The sequence below is a fragment of the Rhineura floridana genome, chromosome 5 (genome assembly GCF_030035675.1).
Source record: "Rhineura floridana isolate rRhiFlo1 chromosome 5, rRhiFlo1.hap2, whole genome shotgun sequence".
Taxonomy (NCBI): domain Eukaryota; kingdom Metazoa; phylum Chordata; class Lepidosauria; order Squamata; family Rhineuridae; genus Rhineura; species Rhineura floridana.
In genome coordinates, this window is record NC_084484.1 from 101,028,420 (window position 1) to 101,048,992 (window position 20,573).

General features: G+C 43.1%; 1 protein-coding gene and 1 pseudogene across 5 annotated transcripts in view; both read left to right on the top strand.

The window, feature by feature from the left end:
• The window catches only part of RUNX1 (RUNX family transcription factor 1), a 272,128-nt gene that overhangs the window by 144,031 nt on the left and 107,524 nt on the right, over positions 1-20,573 (top strand). For all 5 annotated transcript variants that reach the window (XR_009762805.1, XM_061627714.1, XM_061627717.1 and 2 more), the window contains one exon: positions 4,509-4,665. Coding sequence is in view for 4 of the 5 variants with exons in the window: in XM_061627714.1 (XP_061483698.1) it covers positions 4,509-4,665 (157 nt within the window). In the remaining variant the exon portion in view is untranslated. The remainder of the gene's footprint in view (positions 1-4,508; positions 4,666-20,573) is intronic.
• On the top strand, positions 11,063-11,181 carry LOC133386271 (5S ribosomal RNA; annotated as a pseudogene).

Consider the following 20,573-nt stretch of genomic DNA (forward strand, 5'->3'; position numbering starts at 1 on the left):
TACTTGGTTCCCTACGAGCTTGCCTTTTAGCATTCTAATACTGCTAATATACAACTGACTTTTTGTAAAAGAGTGCTAGTAAAGTCAAGGACTGAACTCTATGTAAACTGCTTAGAGGTTTTATTTGTAGTTAAGAGGTATACAATTTTGTTAAATATAAAATAAAAAATGAACTGGTTCTCCTTTTTAAAACCATTGATGAGTTTTCTGGCACTGTTATTTACTACAGCACTGACAATAACTACATACTTGCATCCCACAAAAGCCAAAGCTTGCTAAGTGAGAATACTTGGATTTATATCCTAGTCTTAAATTCACTTACTTGGAGGTAAATAGTATTGTTTTCAATGAAACTTATTTCCCAGCAAATGTGTTGAATACTAGCACCATATGCAAGGCTGACATCCTAAGTGTGTTTGCTTGGAAATAAGTCTTGCTGGCTTCAACATGGCATCTCAATGAACTCTGCAGTACTTACTACTGTTTAGGATCGCACTTCAGCTTCTGTTTATTAGCTTGGAAATTACACTGTCAGTAATCTTGTGCCAATATATGGTACTACCTGCGGCACCTAACTCTCTTGATGCTCCTTCAACTGCACCTTTACAATGCAATTTTTTAAAAAGCAAAATACAGAGCAGTGAATAAATTGAGGTTAATCAAAATACCCAGATTTATTTGCTCCATATATCAAGTTGTAAATATCATATTAAGAGGCAGCAGTCCACATGACTTTGCCATAATCACTTTGGAAACCTAGGATTTTCTGTCAGAATTAAAATGCTGGGTGATATCCAACAAATCATACTCAGAGCAGGGGCAATGTTGACTCTGAGTGTGGGCAATGCTGGATAGCACCTGTATAAATTAAGTAAAAAAAGCAATACATTCATTATTGCTAATATTTAATAAATTGTAATGGAAAAATACCATTTGGGATGTTATCCCTACTTTTCTTTACCTGATTAGTGGGATAAAGCAGTAAGATTTAATTGTGCTGTGACTTTAAAATGTCAATATGCCTTCCAGCTCATGTAAAATATATTTTTATAAGCTGAACAGTCAGGCAGAAACACACACACACACACACACACACACACACACACACACACACACACACACACAAAGCTAACTATCTCCAGTCAGCAAGTTCTTACTTATCTGTTTAGTCTGTTTTATAATGTAAATGTTTGTGTTTCTGTGCCTCTTTTACAGCTTTACTTACCAGTCCCTTTCTCAAGGGCCCAGATATTTCTTTTTCTTTAGCGTCTCGCTAGAGTTTCCTGTATTATGTTGTAATCATGGAGAGTTGAAAAGATACTTTTTCTGTAGTATTTTTTAAAAACAGAAACTGTTCCTCATGTGTTTGAGTCCCCTCCCCATTAGTATGCACATATAGAAAGACATACATAGTATCAAATAACATTTCTTCAAAATGTGTTTCAATAAGCACTATAGTTTATTGACTTAGTATAGCTATGATTTGTTTTGCCATTGGGGAAAAAAAGATATTACATCTGAAGCAATATTTCTGGAATGGTTGTTAATATCTTACAATATTTTGAATAGGAGAAAAAAAGAAATTGGTGAGTAAGGATACGATCCTAGCATTTTTGATTTTGGGAGGAAGTCTCTTTGAAAAGAATGGGATCTTATTCCCTGTATGTATGGTTATGATTGGGGCAGTTATACCTACATTTACTCCGACCTATGTCCCACTGTGTTCAGTAACTGTGTCTAGGATTGCATTCTTACAGCACAATTATAACCATGTTTATTCAGAAACAGGTTCAAATTATTTCAGTGGCATTAACCCTAATAAGAAACGGTGTGCAGGATTGCAGCCTTAGGCTAATTTCCAAACAAAAACACTTATTCTCTGGGCGCCCAATTAAATCGTTATACTTGATCAGTTCTCCTGGTCCTTTATGCTAGAAGTTTCTAGAACAGGGTCGGGGAGCCTGTGGCCATCTAAACATTGTTGGGCTCTCAACTCCCATCATCCCTGACCTTTGGCTGGAGCTGACAGAAATTTGGATGTAACAACACCTGGAGAGCCATAGATTTTCCCAGGCCTATTTTAGAAGCTTCAGAAGAAAAGGTCAATGACTTCTCACATACCTGCCCAGCAAAGTCTGAGGGACAGCCTGAACATTATTCTGTGGCATTTAATTTAGGATGTTCTCTGTTCTATGAGAATGAAGGAATAGGGCCTAGAGCCTTTTAGGTAGTAGAGAATTAAGGTGGGAGAGGGATGCTTTTTGCTGAGTGTTTGTAGAGTTGTACTTTTTGCACTACAGTTGTAAAGGGTCACTATGTCCCAGAGGGCTGCCAGCCTCGTTTCTCACACCAACTTTTGTCTGGTTCCTGCTTAGCCAAAAATATTTGACTAACCTCAAATATTAAGAGAAGGAAAAGCAGGAGCAGGTGAATGCAAAAAAAGTGCATTGATTGTGGCATTTCATTAATAGAAGACAAAAGCTGATCAGGAAGGGTTGCTAAGGAAGGGTGGGTTGAGGGAAGTAGAATGCCCCCTCTAAGCGGAAATGTCAACATCAGGAGGTTTCGGCAGAAGTGAAAAGAATTTGTTTAGATGTTGAAGCTTGCTTTGAAAAGAGGGGCCAAACTTGAGTGAAGAGGTTTTAAAAGGAGATTTTGGCCCTTGATCAGTTAGAATCAGGGTGTTAGAAGCTCTGTAAGGGTGTTATGTGGAAGTAAGTAATATTGATTTCATCTGGGCTTCCATGAAATATGTTCATTGTTGGGGTGGAACACAGATTTGAGGCAACAATGGTTCTGGGGCCAATCAGAAATAGCAATGTGATAGTAGAACGCACTGGAGAAGAAGGTAATGACAGTATGCAATTAAAGATTAAAGCACAAAACAGGAATGGGGACAGTGATGGGAGGAAAAAAATCCAGCACCTCTAAGGGCGTTAGGTATTATATAATAATTATTCTCTTAATAGGTTATGATTTATTAGTAATCAACTTGAAAGCACATAACAACAACAAAATACAGGAGTGAGATTGCTATTTGTAATCAAAGATACATTTCTGCTGTCATCTGAAGAGAAAATACAAAGTAACATACAGAGGAGGAGTTAGGTAATTTTAGACTGTGGACTTAATGGTCTTACATCAGCCCCTCCCTTTTTTAAATGGTAAGCCGGCCATGCTACATTTGAGGGCCCTGTTGCTCCATTATGCTGTCAGGCTCTGGACTGGCACCCCAAAGTTCTGCTTGGATGCCATCCCTGTAAAAGCCATGGAATTATCCTTCTGTAAAATTCAATTAACTGACTCCGCAACCAGGCTAACATAGCCCCAGCAGCACCTTCTCCAGGCAAATGAGGCAAGTTATGATGCCTATCCCTTGCAAACCCATTATGAGCATTGTTAGTTTGGGGGCACATAGGCTTTCTGCTAATCATTTACACAGCACCTCCGATTAGCCAACTTCCTTATAGTCAACATCCTGCCTTGCTTCATGAGGCAGTTTGGTGTTATTCCTGCCATGTAATTGTAAGGCCAAGAGACAAGCAGAGCCCCATCAGATGGCACCAAATGCAAGGGTATGTGAGTGAAAATGGGCAGGTAAGGAAGTGTATATGTACTCTTTGTACTTCCTGAGGGTGGAATGCACATGCTTGTCCTGCATCAAGAGCTTAGTCATGGGAGAGAAGCGCGGCTAGATCCTTTGGACATTACACATGGAATAAAAGTAGATGCACTAAAACTTTCTTTCCACTTGCATTTAGTAATGCCCAAAGCCAGTCTCAGTCATTCTGTGGTAGATGGACTTGAGTCTAGATGAACAGTTTCTGCTGGACCATGCTAGGATTAACCTGCAGTGGCTGGAAAGCCTTTAGGATACTGTGTGAGTTATCTCTTCAGTCCTCTGCCATCTTGTTTGTTCCATACCTCCCACCATTTTTATGCAGCATCCTAGCTTTGTATGTATCCATTAACTTGCCTTTGGGAGGCTGTTGCTAGCACAGTTGCAGTGCAGAATGATATCCTAGATTTAGTCACTGCTTCAGCATACTACCCCAAGATGCCACACTGTGGCATCACCAATGCCAGTTCTATTGAATCCAATGACATATGTTTCCAAGAAAAATTGTTTGGGATTTAGGTTTGGATGTCCTTCCATTATTCTGCTGTGCTAATTTAACCTTTGTATTTGCAGCCTATATAACAACAAGACGTTTTAGTTACTGAACAGGTTGGATATGGACTAAGGCTACTTGCTCCTGGGTCCCACTGAAGTTAGTGAGAAAAGTTAGTCATAATTAACTTAAGTCCTTTAGTGCAAATAACTTAGGTTGCAATCCTAATTCAATTTACATGTTAAGACTGCAGGATTAGCCTGGATTCACTTGCATGCATTCACCCCCACCCATACAAAGTAGTTCTTATTCCACTTGATGTTACTTTGTTGATAATTTTCATTTTCAAATTACCTATAAGAAATCTAAGACTCTTTTCACTTTATCTTTTTTTAGGTGGTGGCCTTAGGAGATGTCCCTGATGGGACTTTGGTCACAGTTATGGCTGGAAATGATGAAAACTACTCTGCAGAACTCAGAAATGCTACTGCTGCCATGAAGAATCAAGTAGCAAGATTTAATGACCTGAGATTTGTGGGTAGAAGCGGGAGAGGTATGGTTTTTTTAATTATACCAAAATCAAGTTGTATCTTAGCAGAAAGTTCTACATGCAGAATATTTTGTTGCAGTTTTCAGGTTGCTTTCTTCCGCAATAATTCCTTTCACTTTGGTAGAATTACATCAGAGTGAGTAAGTTTTAGTATTTCAGCATTTATGAGGCTAGCCAAAGTCCATGTTGGTGGTATTGTAGTCAATGATTGCAGGAGGTAGATCACTGCCCTTGTTTTGTATTATACATTTGTGCAGCCAATGTTACTGGGCAAATTATGTATTGCTATCAGATGGTATAGATCCATAATCAGAGCCATGGTACCTTGATTTGTACTTGTTCACTATTTGGCTGGTAGTGTAGATACAAAGCCTTATGGATATTCAGTTGTGCAGTTAAATATCCCATGTGAGTGGAGATTTCTTATTAATTTCAATAGAAAAGGAAGCAGATCCTCAGTGAAGCCAGAGTACACATGGACACAGTCCTGCATTTGAGAACCCCACCAGATTAGGCTAACTGCTCTTGACAACTTTAAACAATTATGTAAATTTTTGGTGTGCTTGTTCAATTGGATAAAATTTTGTAATCATATGGTGAATGGGAAAGCCAGGGTGCTATTGGAACATTCAGGATCCCACTAAGTTACTTGAGGATCCCATTGTTCAGTGATTCAAGTTGTATAATATCTGGGGTGATATATCTGATGTTGTGGTAGCAGAATACCCCTTTCTCTCCTTTCCCCTGCAACCCGCTCCCCAATCTCCTTTGGAGACTTCCTCAGTTTTATGGAACAGATTTGGGTGGAGAAGAAAAGAACGGGAAGTCCCATTGTACAAGCAAAGTCCACTCTGCTCACAGACAGGCACAAATGGATATTATCCATGGTGTATTTTTCTACAAAATATATTTTAAAATATGTAAATAATAGTCCTAAGCACACACATCTCACACCTCTATTATAGAGAAGAGTGTACACAGTATGGTTATTATTTATTTATTTATTTATTAGATTTATATCCCGCCCTTCCAGTAGGAGCCCAGGGCAGCATGGTTATGTATTATGCTTTGTCATCCAAAATAATAAAAAACCTTCTTTTGAATTTAATTCATTTTTACTGTTGTGCAACAACTTTTGAACCATACTGCTTATTGTAATACAAACTAATTTGGCATCCTTTTACATTCCAGTCATATTTATGTAACTTGCTTAAATAACTATGGCTACTCGTGCAGACAGCACTTATTTGTACTTAAAAGAGTTTTAGAAGTTCACAGCAAAGAGATTATTTACTGCATTTTTACAAGTAAAACTACCCTATAATGCCGGGCAATTTCAGAGTATTCCACACTTACTGCAATGTAGACATATTGTCACTCTCTTTGTGGCAAGGGTTTAATAAATGAAATTTTTGAAATTTTTAGTTACTAAAATGAAAATATTGCTGATTAGAAATTTTGGTGATTGCTAAAAAGAGCAGAGAGGGTTTGTTGTAGTTTGCTATTATGTATATTGGCACTGGTGATTTTCTGTAGAAAGGATCTTTAATTAGATTGTACTGCCTTCATTGTCTTGTTTAAGAGTCTCAACAAAAAATAAGTATGCATTTGGTTTGTTACATTAGTGTCAGCAATGCCATTTATGATAGTGTGGTTAAGACTATATAGAATGACAAATATGTTAACTTGGAAATTAGTACTGTTGATGTCAATAGGACACGCTTCCAACTGTGTGTGTAGTTGTAATTTGGTTATACTATTTATTTTGTTTATAAAAATACTATAGATATAAGCGGAACTAATTATAAGATGGATGTTCCTCTTGAATTGGAAACAGGAGTCTTGTGTCTATAATAGTTATAAAAAAGGCATAATTTTAACAGCTACTTCATCATTGTGCTGTAGCGATAGGAGATGTTTCATTGGCCAAAATTCACCTGTTTGTGACACTGGTAAAGGTGTGTAACTCTTGATCCAAAGTGAACCTAAGTAAAGAATTCTCTGCATGGCTAGGCTCAACTATTTCTCTTTATGCATTTGCATAGATATTGATATGGCCAGCAGAAATTCTCGTAATTGTGGCAGCTGGAAAAATGCTGTTGCTGTTATGAGAACTGCTGCCAGCAATATCTGTGATTGTGAGAACTCGGCATTATGGTGTTTTTCACACACTCACCTAAATGAGGAGCCTCTCCATGTGGTGCAGAAGCAGACAGACACTGCATCCAAGGTGTATATATGGTAACTTGATATTTGAGTGCTCTGTAGGGTTACCATAAGTCGGAATCGACTTGAAGGCAGTACATTTACATTTTATGTATATACCAATATGCATGTAGATTTGATTTAGGCAATCTCCCTCTTTCTGCAGAGGAAAGATCTTTTAAAATCAGACTTGAATCACATATTACTTTATGTGGAGAGTGGTGGTGGTGCACCTCCCTCTGTGGAGCGGATTACAAGTTTGCTGAGAACATGATTTGGCATTCTCTCTTCATGAGCACATGCCTGAGGAAGGCTGGGACTACACACATGACAAATAAACGCTATGTGAATTGGCTCCTAGTTACCAATATAATTCATCAAAATTGCGTAGCTGGGCTGAGTCCTGCGCCTTATTAATGTGCTGATTTTATCTGGACTGGGATTGGTCCTTTGATTTGTGCATAGCAGATTTGATTTCATTTTCCATGGAAACTCACTGTTGCAGACTTTACCCTCTCACACATGTCAGTTTTCTTTTTTTGAAATGTGCTGCTTTTTAGTCTAATATTCAGAACTAGAAGGTTTTTGAATTTGTCTGAGTTGCTTCTGCGAAGAAGATAATTGCTGGGGGAGAAATACCTGCAGTTCGAATTGAAGCTTGGTGATGCTAATGAACAATAATAACAGGGTAAAGCAGAGAAAATTATATCCATTTACTGAAAACATGAGTGATGCTGTAATGTATAAAAGGATCAGTCATTAAACATGTTCAGTTGTTGCATGGAAGGTTTCACCTTTTCAGTAAATGGAATTTTCATTATGATTCAGAGTGTTTAGAAAACATTTTGAAGAAGAGCTGGCAAAGTGTTTCAGAAACTAATAAAAACAGGCCTGCGCTTGGGTAGCTGGCTCTGTGTGTGAAGCCAGAAATCAGAGTTTGCATAGTTCCTAAGGTAAGAATGGGAAAGTCAAGGAAGGAACTGGAGCTGTTCAAAAGAAAATCTTAAGTCATTCATTTTGCTAATTCCATTCAGTCACTTATAACACTGATCACCGATGTACAAAAGTAGATATGCAAATAAAGATTGACTGTACTTGTCAGAATAAGTTTAAGGAAGAAATAAACTTTGGGACATTGCATACTGACTATTCAGGTCTGAAGGTTTGATTTCTATGGGCAGTACTAATTTTGAATGACTAATATATGCTTTTCCTTATTCATACAACCCTGAACTGTTTCTTAAAGGTGTGGCTGTTTGCACATGGTTTCTGGCATGCTTTTATTGCATTGGCTTAAAGTGTGAGGACTAGGGTAGTTGTGTCAAAGGTCATGAAGCACATACAAGAAAATGAATTTCTATTAAGAGCTGTGTGATGTTTCTGTGCACACATGACGCTAGCTGTTCAGAAGCAGTAATATGAATACACAAAACATGATGCATAGGATAACTGAAAATTAGGTATGTTTTTTAACCGAAATTAACGAAAATGACTGGTGTAGAACTAAGGTTGTATCATATTCTCTGTTTTGATTTCAGGTAAGAACTAGTGGAAATTTTACCTGAAGAATATTTAAGTAGTGTGACTCTTCCACATTTTTCACTTCTGGTCAGCAGTGTTATTTCTCTGGACTGTTGCTTTCTTCTCCTCCCAGGATTAGTTACATTAGTGATCCCAGTCGAGAAGGGATAACTAATAGCACTGTGACACTATTGCATTTGCTAGGTGCCCAATTATATTTGGCTGCATGATGATGTCACTGAGGCAAGTGAGGGCAATTTAGAAAAATAAGCAAACATTTTTTTTCAAGGAGTGCTGAAAAATCATTTGCACAGGGAGGCATTTTTGTCACTGCCAAAAACATGAATGAGAAACATTATGCTGCTTTGTCTGAGACCTATGTCCAGAACAGTTTTAAGCAATGACTATGCAAGTACATAAGTGTTGTCAGCCTAATATTCTGTAGGAGAAAGTAAATTGCAATTCCTGACTACTGTAACAGTTAGACTTGCATCTAGCTGATCTGAATAAGCCGGTAGACTTTGTGACACTTGAATGAGACCAGGCAAATGGGTGGTAGACTCTCTGCTGGGTTCGTGTCAGTCTTTTTAGTCATCAATATGTTTCGCACTGGCAGTTTGAGGAATTTATAAATATATATACACATTTCATTTATAAATGGTTGCACATATAATTTTATGGTTGATCTTAACTGATTTTATGCTGTGTCCCCAGTATTAAGCAGTATATAGATCATTAAAATAAATAAAGCAGTATCTGTTACAAAAAGTAGGTCATACTTAATACTACATTTCATTCACTTCACTTTCAGTTTTGAGGCTGTTGGATTTTATTGCTATTGTTAAGCATAGCAGAATTCCCATTATTTCAGTCCAGTCAATCTCCTGTCTGTTATCTTTTTGTTCAATGTGCTCAATTGCCTACATAACTCCACTCGATTTGCCCACACTTTAATGTACTGGGTACAGAATTACTGCCTAATGTTATGGATGCTTAGTCTCACTAAAGTAAATGGATTTAGGAAAATGGAATACAGGATTAGAGGTGTAATGTTTGGATGCCTACCATGTGTTTTGGAAATATTAGATACTGCTGTACTCATTCGACATTCCATATTTTAAAAGTGTCTTTGTTCTCCACATACTAAACTCAAAAGATGAGAATAGATCCAGAGAAAGAAAGATGTTGTATTTGACAGTTTTGACTTCCATTACAAAACAGTTCTGCTTAGGAATTGGCAGATACTCACAATTATCACCTTGTTATCATTACTTGTAAAACCTGCCTTTCTAGCTTATACTTCTGGCATCTCAGTCCCAGTCTTACTTGGAAGGTTGCATGGATTTCAGTAGAACTTCTAAATAAGCATACTTAGGATTTTATATATATATATACATATCTCCCCCCCCTTCTTTAAAGCACAAAAGCTTTAAATGTCTCTATTAGATTAACTAATGAAAAGCTAAGAGGGTTTTTTAAACTTTCTAAACTTTTTTTACTTATTACTACATATTGTTTTGAAACCCAAATATTTATCAGATGCCAATGCATCCCAATTATGTAAGAAATAGGGATGTAAGAAGGCAATTTCTGTTCCAACCTATATTCATCACAATCAGCACTGTTTCCATTCTGCTGTTCGATTTCCACCAAATACTATGTTATTCATCTTGCTATCTGCTATTTAATGCAAGTTATACAGGCCTGGAGCCATCAAGTGGCCAGGTTGGCCACTGGCTGGGGGCTCCTGCTGCTGGGGCTGGGCAGGTATAGCTCCCGCTCCACATTAGCATTGGATAATGGAGCATGTGCCCCACAACCCAATGCTGGCGTGGATTGCAGATTGCCGCACCAGGATGACCATGCCACTTCCCACATTGCACTGCCACTGTCAGGAGCTTAAATAGGCCCAGCTGTATTGGTAAGCATGTGCATGCAGTGTACTATCACCCAAGATGACAGTGGGGGCACAGCACACTGACATGGTTGGGCCTATTTAAGCCCCTGGTGGCAATAGTAGTGCCACTCCACTGCTGTCTTTGAGGGACAGCTGCAGCCTGTAGTTAAGTAACTATTTCTTTAATTAATTGATTAATTTCTGTCCCAGTAGGAGCTTACATATCTTACATTCATTTCAGTGAAAAAGAAACCACAAAATAATGTTAAAAAAGTAATTAACTATTTGTGGACTTAAAAAAAACCCAATAGCAATTCCGTGATTGAGTACCATTTGTATTTGCTTGAGTATTTTCCATCCCTGACCACAGACAAACATATGAACAGCAGCAATTTCTGCTTCCTTTTCCATTTCCATTGGAATTCTCCAACATCCCTAATAAAGAGTCACTAAAGTACTTTAGTTATAATGACATTGACTCCACCCTGGAAGAAGGTTTGTCTCTTCTAAGCAAAATACCTATTTTGGATAGAAAAGGGCCACAGTACTAACTATCTTCGTTGCGGCATAATCATTCTCCAAAAAGCTACCTGCTAATTGAGTGTTACATTTTTAAAAACAATAATTGTCAAGATGAAAGCCATTTTTCATAGATTAAAGGAGAATAATTAAGATCCTGGTTTATACAATGGAACCAAATAAGAGCTATTGAAATTATTAGTAATAGCATCATGATTATTCCGATATATTGTATTTCTCCAGTGTAAGCCCATAACTGCCTATGGCCATACTACCCTGAACATGCTCGATCTCATCTGATCTCGGAAGCTAAGTAGGGTCAGGCCTGGTTAGTGCTTGGATGAGAGACTGCCTGGGAATACTGGGTGCCATAGGCTTAGAGGAAGGCAATGGTAAACTACCTCTGAATACCTCTTACCATGAAAACCCTATGAATATATCCAAAAGATTCATAGGGCCGCCTTGAGTCGTAATCAACTTGAAGGCATATAACAACAACAACAAGCCCATGACTACATAACTTTGTGGGAAAGTACTCCTGTTTGTCCAGATGCTTGGTACATGAACATTTTTCACTTACCTCGAAACATATTGATACAAAAGGCAAACTACCACAAATAATAGTTTCTGTCACAGTTTCAATAAGCTTTGCACAAGGGCCCTACATTCACCCCCATCTTGCCTAGAACGGTATCATCCTAGTGGTTCCCATCCTCTTCACCCTTCAGAAATAAAAAAAGTTGTTCAGCACAATCAAAGCTCTCATTCAGATACCTCTGAATTGCACAGAATAGAACAGTAAGAATAAAGCACATTATTATCAAGAATATATCATTTCCGTTTGCCCTAGTTAGGGATGGGCAAATCTGTCAAGTTTCAATTTCTCTCTGTTTCTCATTTCTCCAGTCTTAAATTAAGTTCTTCACATTTCCACATCCGTTTGCAATTTTTTTTAAAAAAAAGCCCTCTTGAGAATTCATCAGCATTTTAGTGCAAATTTCTCCTAATAAGCACATCTTTGTCTGCAATTTTGCCTCATACACACTTTCTTACAAAGCAGTTTCCTCTAATGTAATACATTTTTGTATGTTACTTTCACTAATATAAGAGCCAGTGTGGTGTAGTGGTTAGAGTGTTGGACTACGACCTGGGAGACCAGGGTTCGAATCTCCACACAGCCATGAAGCTCGCTGGGAGACCTTGGGCCAGTCACTGACTCTCAGCCTCAGAGGAAGGCTTTGGTAAACCCCCTCTGAATACTTCTTACCATAAAAACCCTATTCATAGGGTCGCTGTAAGTTGGAATTGACTCGAAGGCAATCTATTCCATTTTTCACTAATATACATATTTATATGCACACTTTACCCCAGTATATACATTTTTGTATGCATTACTTGACTGAAGATCAGCACTGCAAAATTCAGAGAACTGTGACTTTCATAGAATGGTTGTGTTTTGGTTTACATACTGTTTCAGAAAGTACAAATTAGGTAGCTTCTCCTTTAAAGGGCTCAATGGTAGAGCATCTGCTTTGCATGCAGAAAGTCCCAGGTTCAATCCACAGCATCTCCAGGTAGGGCTGGGAGAGTACCCTGTGTGAAACCTTGGAGAGCCACTGTCAGTTAGTGTAGGCAATACTGAGCTAGATGGACCAATGGTCTGACTTTGCATGAGGCAGCTTCCTATGTCCCTAAATGTGAACTAAATGGAATTCACCCCCATCTCTAGGCCTAGTATATTGGCACCATTTTGAGGAACTTGCCATGCTCTGATTCACTTAGTTCCTGTGCTCTCTCAAAACATCTGATCAGAGTTTACAGATGTGCAAGACCAATGCACCAGGATGGATAACTAGTTTCCTACAACATCTGTCTTTTCAGCATTTATATTCCATGGTTATAAAATGCACAAGCAAAACAGAAGTGAATGGCAAAGGAGGGAAATTGAAATAGTTCATTCTTTCCTTAATTTGGAGGGTCAGTGGGTGGGGGCCAATGTGGGCAATTCACATGTAACCCCTAGACTGGTGTTCCAACTTCTCAAATTCATGGAACTCAAAGCAATGTACATGAAGGTTCCCAAGTGGTCTCCGATGCAGGTACTGATAAGACCCAAACCTGCTTAGCTTCAGCAAGGGGGCTACATCAGGTGCCCTCGGACCATGCTCTTCTCTTCCACAGCAGTTTTCTTCGCCCCTTGCTTGCCTGCTTGCCTGGGCCTTGCGTCATTGCAGGGCTTGGACTGCTGCTGGTTAATTGACGTGGAAGAGACTGTGCTGGTTTGAGATGGGGTGTGTATGAATGTGTGAATGTGAAATTGGGATGGTATTTATACTGATTTAGTTTAATTAATTTAATTTAATTTAATTAATTTATAGTTTGCTATAGGGTACGGAGGTGGGTCTCCGGACTGATGTTGTTCTGGGGTGGGTGGCCTGTTGACTGACAGATAGGGATAGAGACATGTGCAAGTCAGGGAGTGAGGTGGGGGACCAAGCTATTGAAAGATTGGGCGGCAGGCGCTGGAAAGGTGCTGTTGGCAGACCACGCCAGAATAGGGGAACAGGGGATAGATGCATTATACCCATCCCCTGTTCCAGGTCTGCCAAGAACCAGACGAAAACTGGGGGAAGCAAGGTTCCTACCGACCTTCGACTGTTGTTATGTAATTCCAGGTCTGTGGCACAAAAAACTTCGCACATCCATGATATGATCTTGGATGAGCGTGCAGACCTGGCATGTATTACGGAGACTTGGTTGGACGAGGCCTCTGCTCCCATTCTTGAGGCCATGTGTCCACCAGGTTTCCGTTATGCACAACAGCCGAGGGTGGGAACGCGGGGAGGGGGTGTGGCAGTCATCTATCGAGAGTCCTTGGTTTTTGCCAGACTCCCTCTTCATAGGACTCAAACTGTTGATTGTATGTACTGGAGGTTGGGCCCGAAGGGCAGTTTAGGGATCCTGCTAGTGTACCGCCCACCCCGCTGCACAGCAGACTCCCTGGCCGAGGTGGTCTCGGCTGTACGGGCGTTGTCCCCAGAATTGTTAGTGCTGGGTGACTTCAACGTGCATGCCGAGGCCACTCTCACTGGAGCTCCTCGGGATTTCCTGGAAACCATGGCTTCCTGGGAACTGCACCTTAGTAATAGGGGGCCCACCCATGTAGCCGGTCATGCTCTCGACCTTGTGTTTGTCCTGGAAGAGGAGAGAAGTGCTCTGAAGTTGGGAGTGGTTTATTCCACCCCTGTGTCATGGTCAGATCACTACCTGGTAAACTTGGACTTCTCAATGCCGCACCCCCTCCGCAGGGGTGAAGGACCTATTAGAATGGTCCGCCCCAGGCGCCTGATGGATCCGGATGGATTCCTAACTGCGCTAGGGGAATTGGAACCTGCTGAAGGTCGCCCGGTCGAAACCCTGGTGAGGGAATGGAATGATGGGATCGCCAGGGCATTAGACCAGGTGGCTCTGAAACGTCCTCTCCCCCTGAATAGAACTCAGTTAGCACTGTGGTATACACCACGGCGCGTTCTCTGAGACAGGAGGTGAGACGACTAGAACACCGGTGGCGGAAATCCCACTCCGAAGATGTCCGGACACAGGTTAGAGCAGCAGTAGCTGCCTACCAAGTGGCAATAAGGGCAGGAAAGAAAGCTTTCTTTGTTGCCTCTATTGCGTCTGCGGAGTGCTGTCCCAGGAGGCTGTTCCAGGTGGTTCGAAGCCTGGTCGGTCCAGTTGCCCAGGAACTGTCAGGCCCAGGATGCAACTCACGAACCAGACCAGAGGTTGTAGTTAATTCGTGTTTTATTAGAGTAATGTCCAACAAAGACTGCGCTTTCTCATGAAGCAATACAGGGATACAGGTCCTGCGACATTGGGAGAAAGTTGACAGAGCAAGGGGCTGCTTCCCGCCTGTTCTTTAAGAAGGGGCTAAACGGGCGCGCAACCTTTCGCTCCTCCTTAACTCCCCCTCAGGTACTGCCCGCCTTCCCCTCCTTCTCTCCTGTCTTTTCAACCGTCTGCGTGTGCGTGGTGAGGGGGGAGGCATCACCTCCTCCTCTTCTGAAGTGTCCGATTCCCCTATGGGTGATAAAGGAGGAGCTGAGGGTAAACCATCTCTCCGCCTTTCTGCTGTGATCAGCCCTCCCTCTTGCTCTGAGCTGCGGAGAAGGGAGGGCCTGGGAATGTCTGGGGGGGATTCTAAAACTTCAAGGCTCTCAGGCTCCCCGTTGCTAGGCGACCCTATCTCTGGCATGTCCTCTGTTTCGGCTTCGCTCCACAGAGGGTAAGTTCCTCCCTCCTCCCTCTGCCAGCCATTTGAATCCTCTTCTGACAACCCCCCAGGAGCCCAGCTCATCCTCCCGACACCATCCCCCTTCTCAAGCTGTGCCCCCCTCCCCCTGTCTGGCTTGGGGTGGTGAGGAAAACATTGATGGAAAAGTTTTACTAACTCTGGAGCATGCACATCATCTGCATTTTCCCATGATCTGTCAGCCACTCCATAGCCCTTCCAGTGAATCAAATACTGCAGCTTGTGGCGTCTGATCCTGGAATCCAAGATTTCCTCAACTTCAAACTCAAGCTGCTCATTTATCAGGAGTGGGGACCCAGGAGGCTCCTCCGGCCGCAGCTCACTGGGAGGGGCAGCTTTCGTCAAGAGGGATCGATGAAACACAGGATGTATTTTAAACGTGTCAGGTAGCTTCAGCCGGTACGCCACGGGATTGATTTGAGTTTCTATTTCAAAAGGACCCACCCTTTTGTCTTGTAATTTTCTACATTTGCCCGGCATCTGGAGGAAATGGGTGGACAGCCATACCTGGTCTCCTGGTTGAAGGGGGGGGGGCCCTCCTTCCTGTGCAGGTCAGCAACTCGCTTGTACTCTGTTTTGGCTTCGTTTAACTGCTGTTTCAGTGTTTGTTGCGCCGCTTGCAATTCTTTTAGGAAGTCCTCAGCTGCCGGTACCAGCATTCCTTCTGAGCTGCTTGGAAAGACTTTAGGATGGAATCCATAATTCGCGAAGAATGGGGTTTGTTGAGTGCTGGAGTGCAGAGAATTGTTGTAGGCGAACTCTGCAAAATGCAAATATGATACCCAGTCAGTCTGTTGATAGGACACATAACTTCGTAAATATCTTTCCAAAACGGCGTTCAAGTGTTCCGTTTGCCCATCTGTCTGGGGGTGATGGGCGGAGGAGAGTTTTAATTCCGTCTGCAACTGTTTCCACATTGCTCTCCAAAATTTGGCTGTGAACTGAGTTCCTCGGTCTGAGACTACACTGTTTGGCAACCCATGCAGTTGGTAGACTTCTTTGATGAATAACTTGGCCGTTTCCTTAGCCTCTAAGGCCCCTGCACAAGGGAGGAAATGCGCCATTTTGGTGAGTAGATCTACCACGACTAAAACGGCTGTCATTCCTTGGGATTTGGGTAGATCAGTTATAAAATCCATGGAGAGATCCTTCCAGGGTTCATGTGGGACAGGTAGCGGTTGTAACAGTCCTGCTGGTTTTCCTGTTTGTGTTTTTGTCCGCAGACAGACAGAACAGGACTTTACATAGCTTTCAATATCCCTACGCATTTTAGGCCACCAGAAGTCCTTGGCCACGTTCTGAATGGTCTTGTAAATCCCAAAGTGTCCCGCTGTGATGGAATCATGGCACTGGTGTAGGATTCTGAGCCTTAATTCTCCTTCTGGCACATATCTGGCTGTTTTGAACCATAATAGTCCATTCCTCCAGTGAAAGGTTACTTCTGAGTCTTGACTTTGTCCCGTCTCCTGCCCATATTTTAGTACGTCTGCATCTTCTTGTTGTGCCTTTTTGAGTTCCTCTTCCCACGAAGACTGGCATGATCCCAACATTAATTTCTCTGGCGGGATCACGTACTGAGGCTGGTCCTCGGATTCACTTTCTTTGTACTGTGGCTGTCTGGATAAGGCATCAGCTCTCTGGTTTTTGGCTTGGACTTGGTAAGTGATCTTGAAGTTAAACCTGGTGAAGAACTGGGACCATCTTATTTGTCTCTGGTTCAGCTTTCTGGCAGTTTGGAGGCTTTCCAGGTTCTTGTGGTCGGAGCGCACTTCGATCTGATGAGGGGCCCTCTCTAGGTATTGTCTCCAGTTTTCAAAAGAGTCCTTGATGGCTAGCAGCTCCTTCTCCCAAACTGTGTAATTCTTGTCTGCAGGCTTTAACTTCTGAGAGAAGTACGCACAGGGGTGCAGCTCCTTTCCTTCTTGGTCTAATTGCAGAAGGACCCCCCCGATAGCAAAATCTGAAGCATCTGCTTCCACGATGAAAGGGCCGGTCAGGTCAGCAAAGTGCAGAATGGGCTCGGAAGCGAACCTTCTCTTCAGCTCCTCAAAGGCCTCGGTGGCATTCTCTGTCTATTGAAACTTCTTCTTTCCCCTTAAACAGTCAGTCAGAGGAGCTGTCAATTTGGAAAACCCTGGAATGAACTTTCTGTAATAATTGGCAAACCCCAAAACCCGTTGTACATCCTTTTTGGTGACAGGTTGGCCCCAGTCCAATATGCAGCTTACTTTCCCTGGGTCCATCTCCACGCCTTCCGCTGAGATTCGATATCCAAGGAAGTCTAGAGACTTGAGGTCAAATCCACATTTCTCTAATTTAGCATACAGGTGATTTTCTCTCAGTCTCTTCAACACCGTCTTCACATGCTGGTCGTGGTCTTCCTGGTTCTTTGAGAACACCAGGATATCATCTAAGTAACAGATTACATACGTGTCCAACAAGTCTCTAAACACGTCGTTCATGAATTTTTGAAAAATTCCTGGCCTTCCACAAAGCCCGAACGGCATGACCAGGTATTCATACTGTCCGTAAGCGGTCAAGAATCCTGTTTTCCATTCATCTCCCTCCTTCATTCTGATCAGATTGTACGCTCCTCTCAAATCCAACTTCGTGAAGATTTTTGCAGAGCGCAGTTGGTCCAACAACTCTGAGATCAGGGGCAGCGGGTAGCTGTTGGGGATGGTGATCTGGTTCAATGCGCGATAGTCGTTACAGGGTCTGAGTCCCCCCCCTTCTTTTTCACAAACACTAGTGGCGCTCCAGCAGGGGATTGTGAGGGGCGTATGAATCCTCGTCTCAGGTTTTTATCCAGGAATTCCTTCAGGGCCTCCCTCTCAATCTCTCTGAGAGAGTAGATTCTCCCTGATGGGATGCTGGCTCCTGGCACTAGATCAATCGCACAGTCGTAAGGGCGGTGGGGGGGTAAAGTCTCTGCCTCCTTTTCATCAAACACATCTTTGAATTCTTCATACTTTGGCGGCAGGGTCACTTGCTCGATCTCTTACACTGCCCCCGCTAAGGTGTTCTTGATTCCTTCAGGTTGACAGTTCTCCTGGCAATACTGTGAGGTGAACCACACCACCGCCTCCTTCCAACTTATTGTGGGTTCATGCTTTGCTAGCCAGGGCATTCCCAGAATCACCTCAAAGTTCGAGAGATCTGACACGTATAGCGAAATGAACTCTTCGTGCCCGGGGATTTGAAGTTTCACTTCCTCCGTGGCTTGTGTCACCCCTCCTGACTTCAGGGGTCTCCCATCGATAGTCTCCACAGCTAGGGGAGCGTTCAGTTTCCACCGGGAAATTCCATGACGCTTGACTAAGTTTACATCAATAAAATTTGTGGAGGCTCCACTGTCAATTAAGGCAGTGGAATTAAACACCACTCCTCTGGAAGTTGTAATCCGAATAGGCAAGGCCAACACCCCCTTTGAGGGAGGTTGGATCGTTGGGGGGCCTTTATACAACGCTGCCCCCAGTCCACCGGCCTGCACGTGGACTGGGTGTTCTAGTTTCCCGACGGCTCAGCTTTCCCCCCTTTTAGTCCACAGTCTCTGGCCACGTGGCCCGGCTTTGAACAATAAATGCATAAACGTTCTCGCCGGCGTCTTTCCTTTTCTTCTTCCGACAGTCTTGGCCTAGCCCCTCCCTGTCCCTCAGCTGCATTACCTGCCATTCCTGCAGAGGGAAGGGTCTTGCTGCGAGATGCCGAGGCTGAGTATCTCGGGACCTCCTGCTTCCTTTCCAGGCACCTTCCTTCCATCCGGTGATCTATCTGTAGGCATAGCCGGATGAGCCCTGGTAGGTCAGCGGGGGGGGAGGTCCTGGCCAACTCATCCAGGATTTCAGCATTTAATCCACTCCGGTACATAAACATCAGGGCGGCGTCATTGTAACCAGTTTCCTGGGACAGAATTTTAAAAGCGTTAGTGTACTCGGAAACAGTCCCTTTAGCTTGCTTCAGAGCGCCTAGTTGCCGCGCTACTGTTTCAGCTCTTTGCGGGTCTTGGAACATCTCGGTCATCTCCTGTATAAATCCTCTTTACCTTCTTAAGACAGTATCTTTTCTCACGAGATACGAAGTCACCCATTTTGCAGCTTCTCCCTCCAGGAGGCTAATCACGAAGGCCACTTTAGCCCCATCGTCTGGAAACTCCATGTGCCTGACATCCAGATATAACTCACATTCAGCCACGAAAGTTGCCAACTGATCACTTTGTCCCGCGTATTTTGGGGGCAATCCAATGGGAACCTTTACTGCGGCAGCTGGAGGGGCTGTTTGCATCTGGTCTATCGTGGCCTTCAAGGTTTGATTATCCGTCTTCAGCGCCTTGACTGCTGCTAGCAGGGCTTGGACATCCGTCTGCAATTCAGCTACCTTAGTCCTCAAGAGTTTCATTTCTTCCGTCTCAGAAGTGGGGTTCGTCCCCCCCGCTGCTCCCTTTGACATCTTGTCCCCGTCAAGTGAAGAGAGCGTTGAGGGTGATTTAGGTGGCTCTGTCAAGCTGTCAGGCCCAGGATGCGACTCAGGAACCAGACCAGAGGTTGTAGTTAATTCGTGTTTTATTAGAGTAATGTCCAACAAAGACTGCGCTTTCTCATGAAGCAATACAGGGATACAGGTCCTGCGACATTGGGAGAAAGTTGACAGAGCAAGGGGCTGCTTCCCGCCTGTTCTTTAAGAAGGGGCTAAACGGGCGCGCAACCTTTCGCTCCTCCTTAACTCCCCCTCAGGTACTGCCCGCCTTCCCCTCCTTCTCTCCTGTCTTTTCAACCGTCTGCGTGTGCGTGGTGAGGGGGGAGGCATCACCTCCTCCTCTTCTGAAGTGTCCGATTCCCCTATGGGTGATAAAGGAGGAGCCGAGGGTAAACCATCTCTCCGCCTTTCTGCTGTGATCAGCCCTCCCTCTTGCTCTGAGCTGCGGAGAAGGGAGGGCCTGGGAATGTCTGGGGGGGATTCTAAAACTTCAAGGCTCTCAGGCTCCCCGTTGCTAGGCGACCCTATCTCTGGCATGTCCTCTGTTTCGGCTTCGCTCCACAGAGGGTAAGTTCCTCCCTCCTCCCTCTGCCAGCCATTTGAATCCTCTTCTGACAACCCCCCAGGAGCCCAGCTCATCCTCCCGACAGGAACCCTTGGAACAGTCAAAGGCCTCCTGTGACATATTGGCAAAGCACTTCGCCGATAAAATCGAACACTTACGGAGCTCGATCCCGTGCGCCGTGGATACAGTAAGTGAACTTGAGTTGACCAGTTGCATGCCGGTAAGTTGGGATCGGTTTCGGCTTCTCCACTCTGAGGATGTGGACAAGGTGCTTTCGACTGTGAAGCCTACCACTTGCCTAACTGATCCTTGGCCATCGTGGCTCCTTATGAGCTGCAGAGAGAAACTGGGCATGGGGATTAAAGCGGTGGTAAACGCATCCTTGCAAGAGGGTGTGATGCCATCAGCCTTCAAGG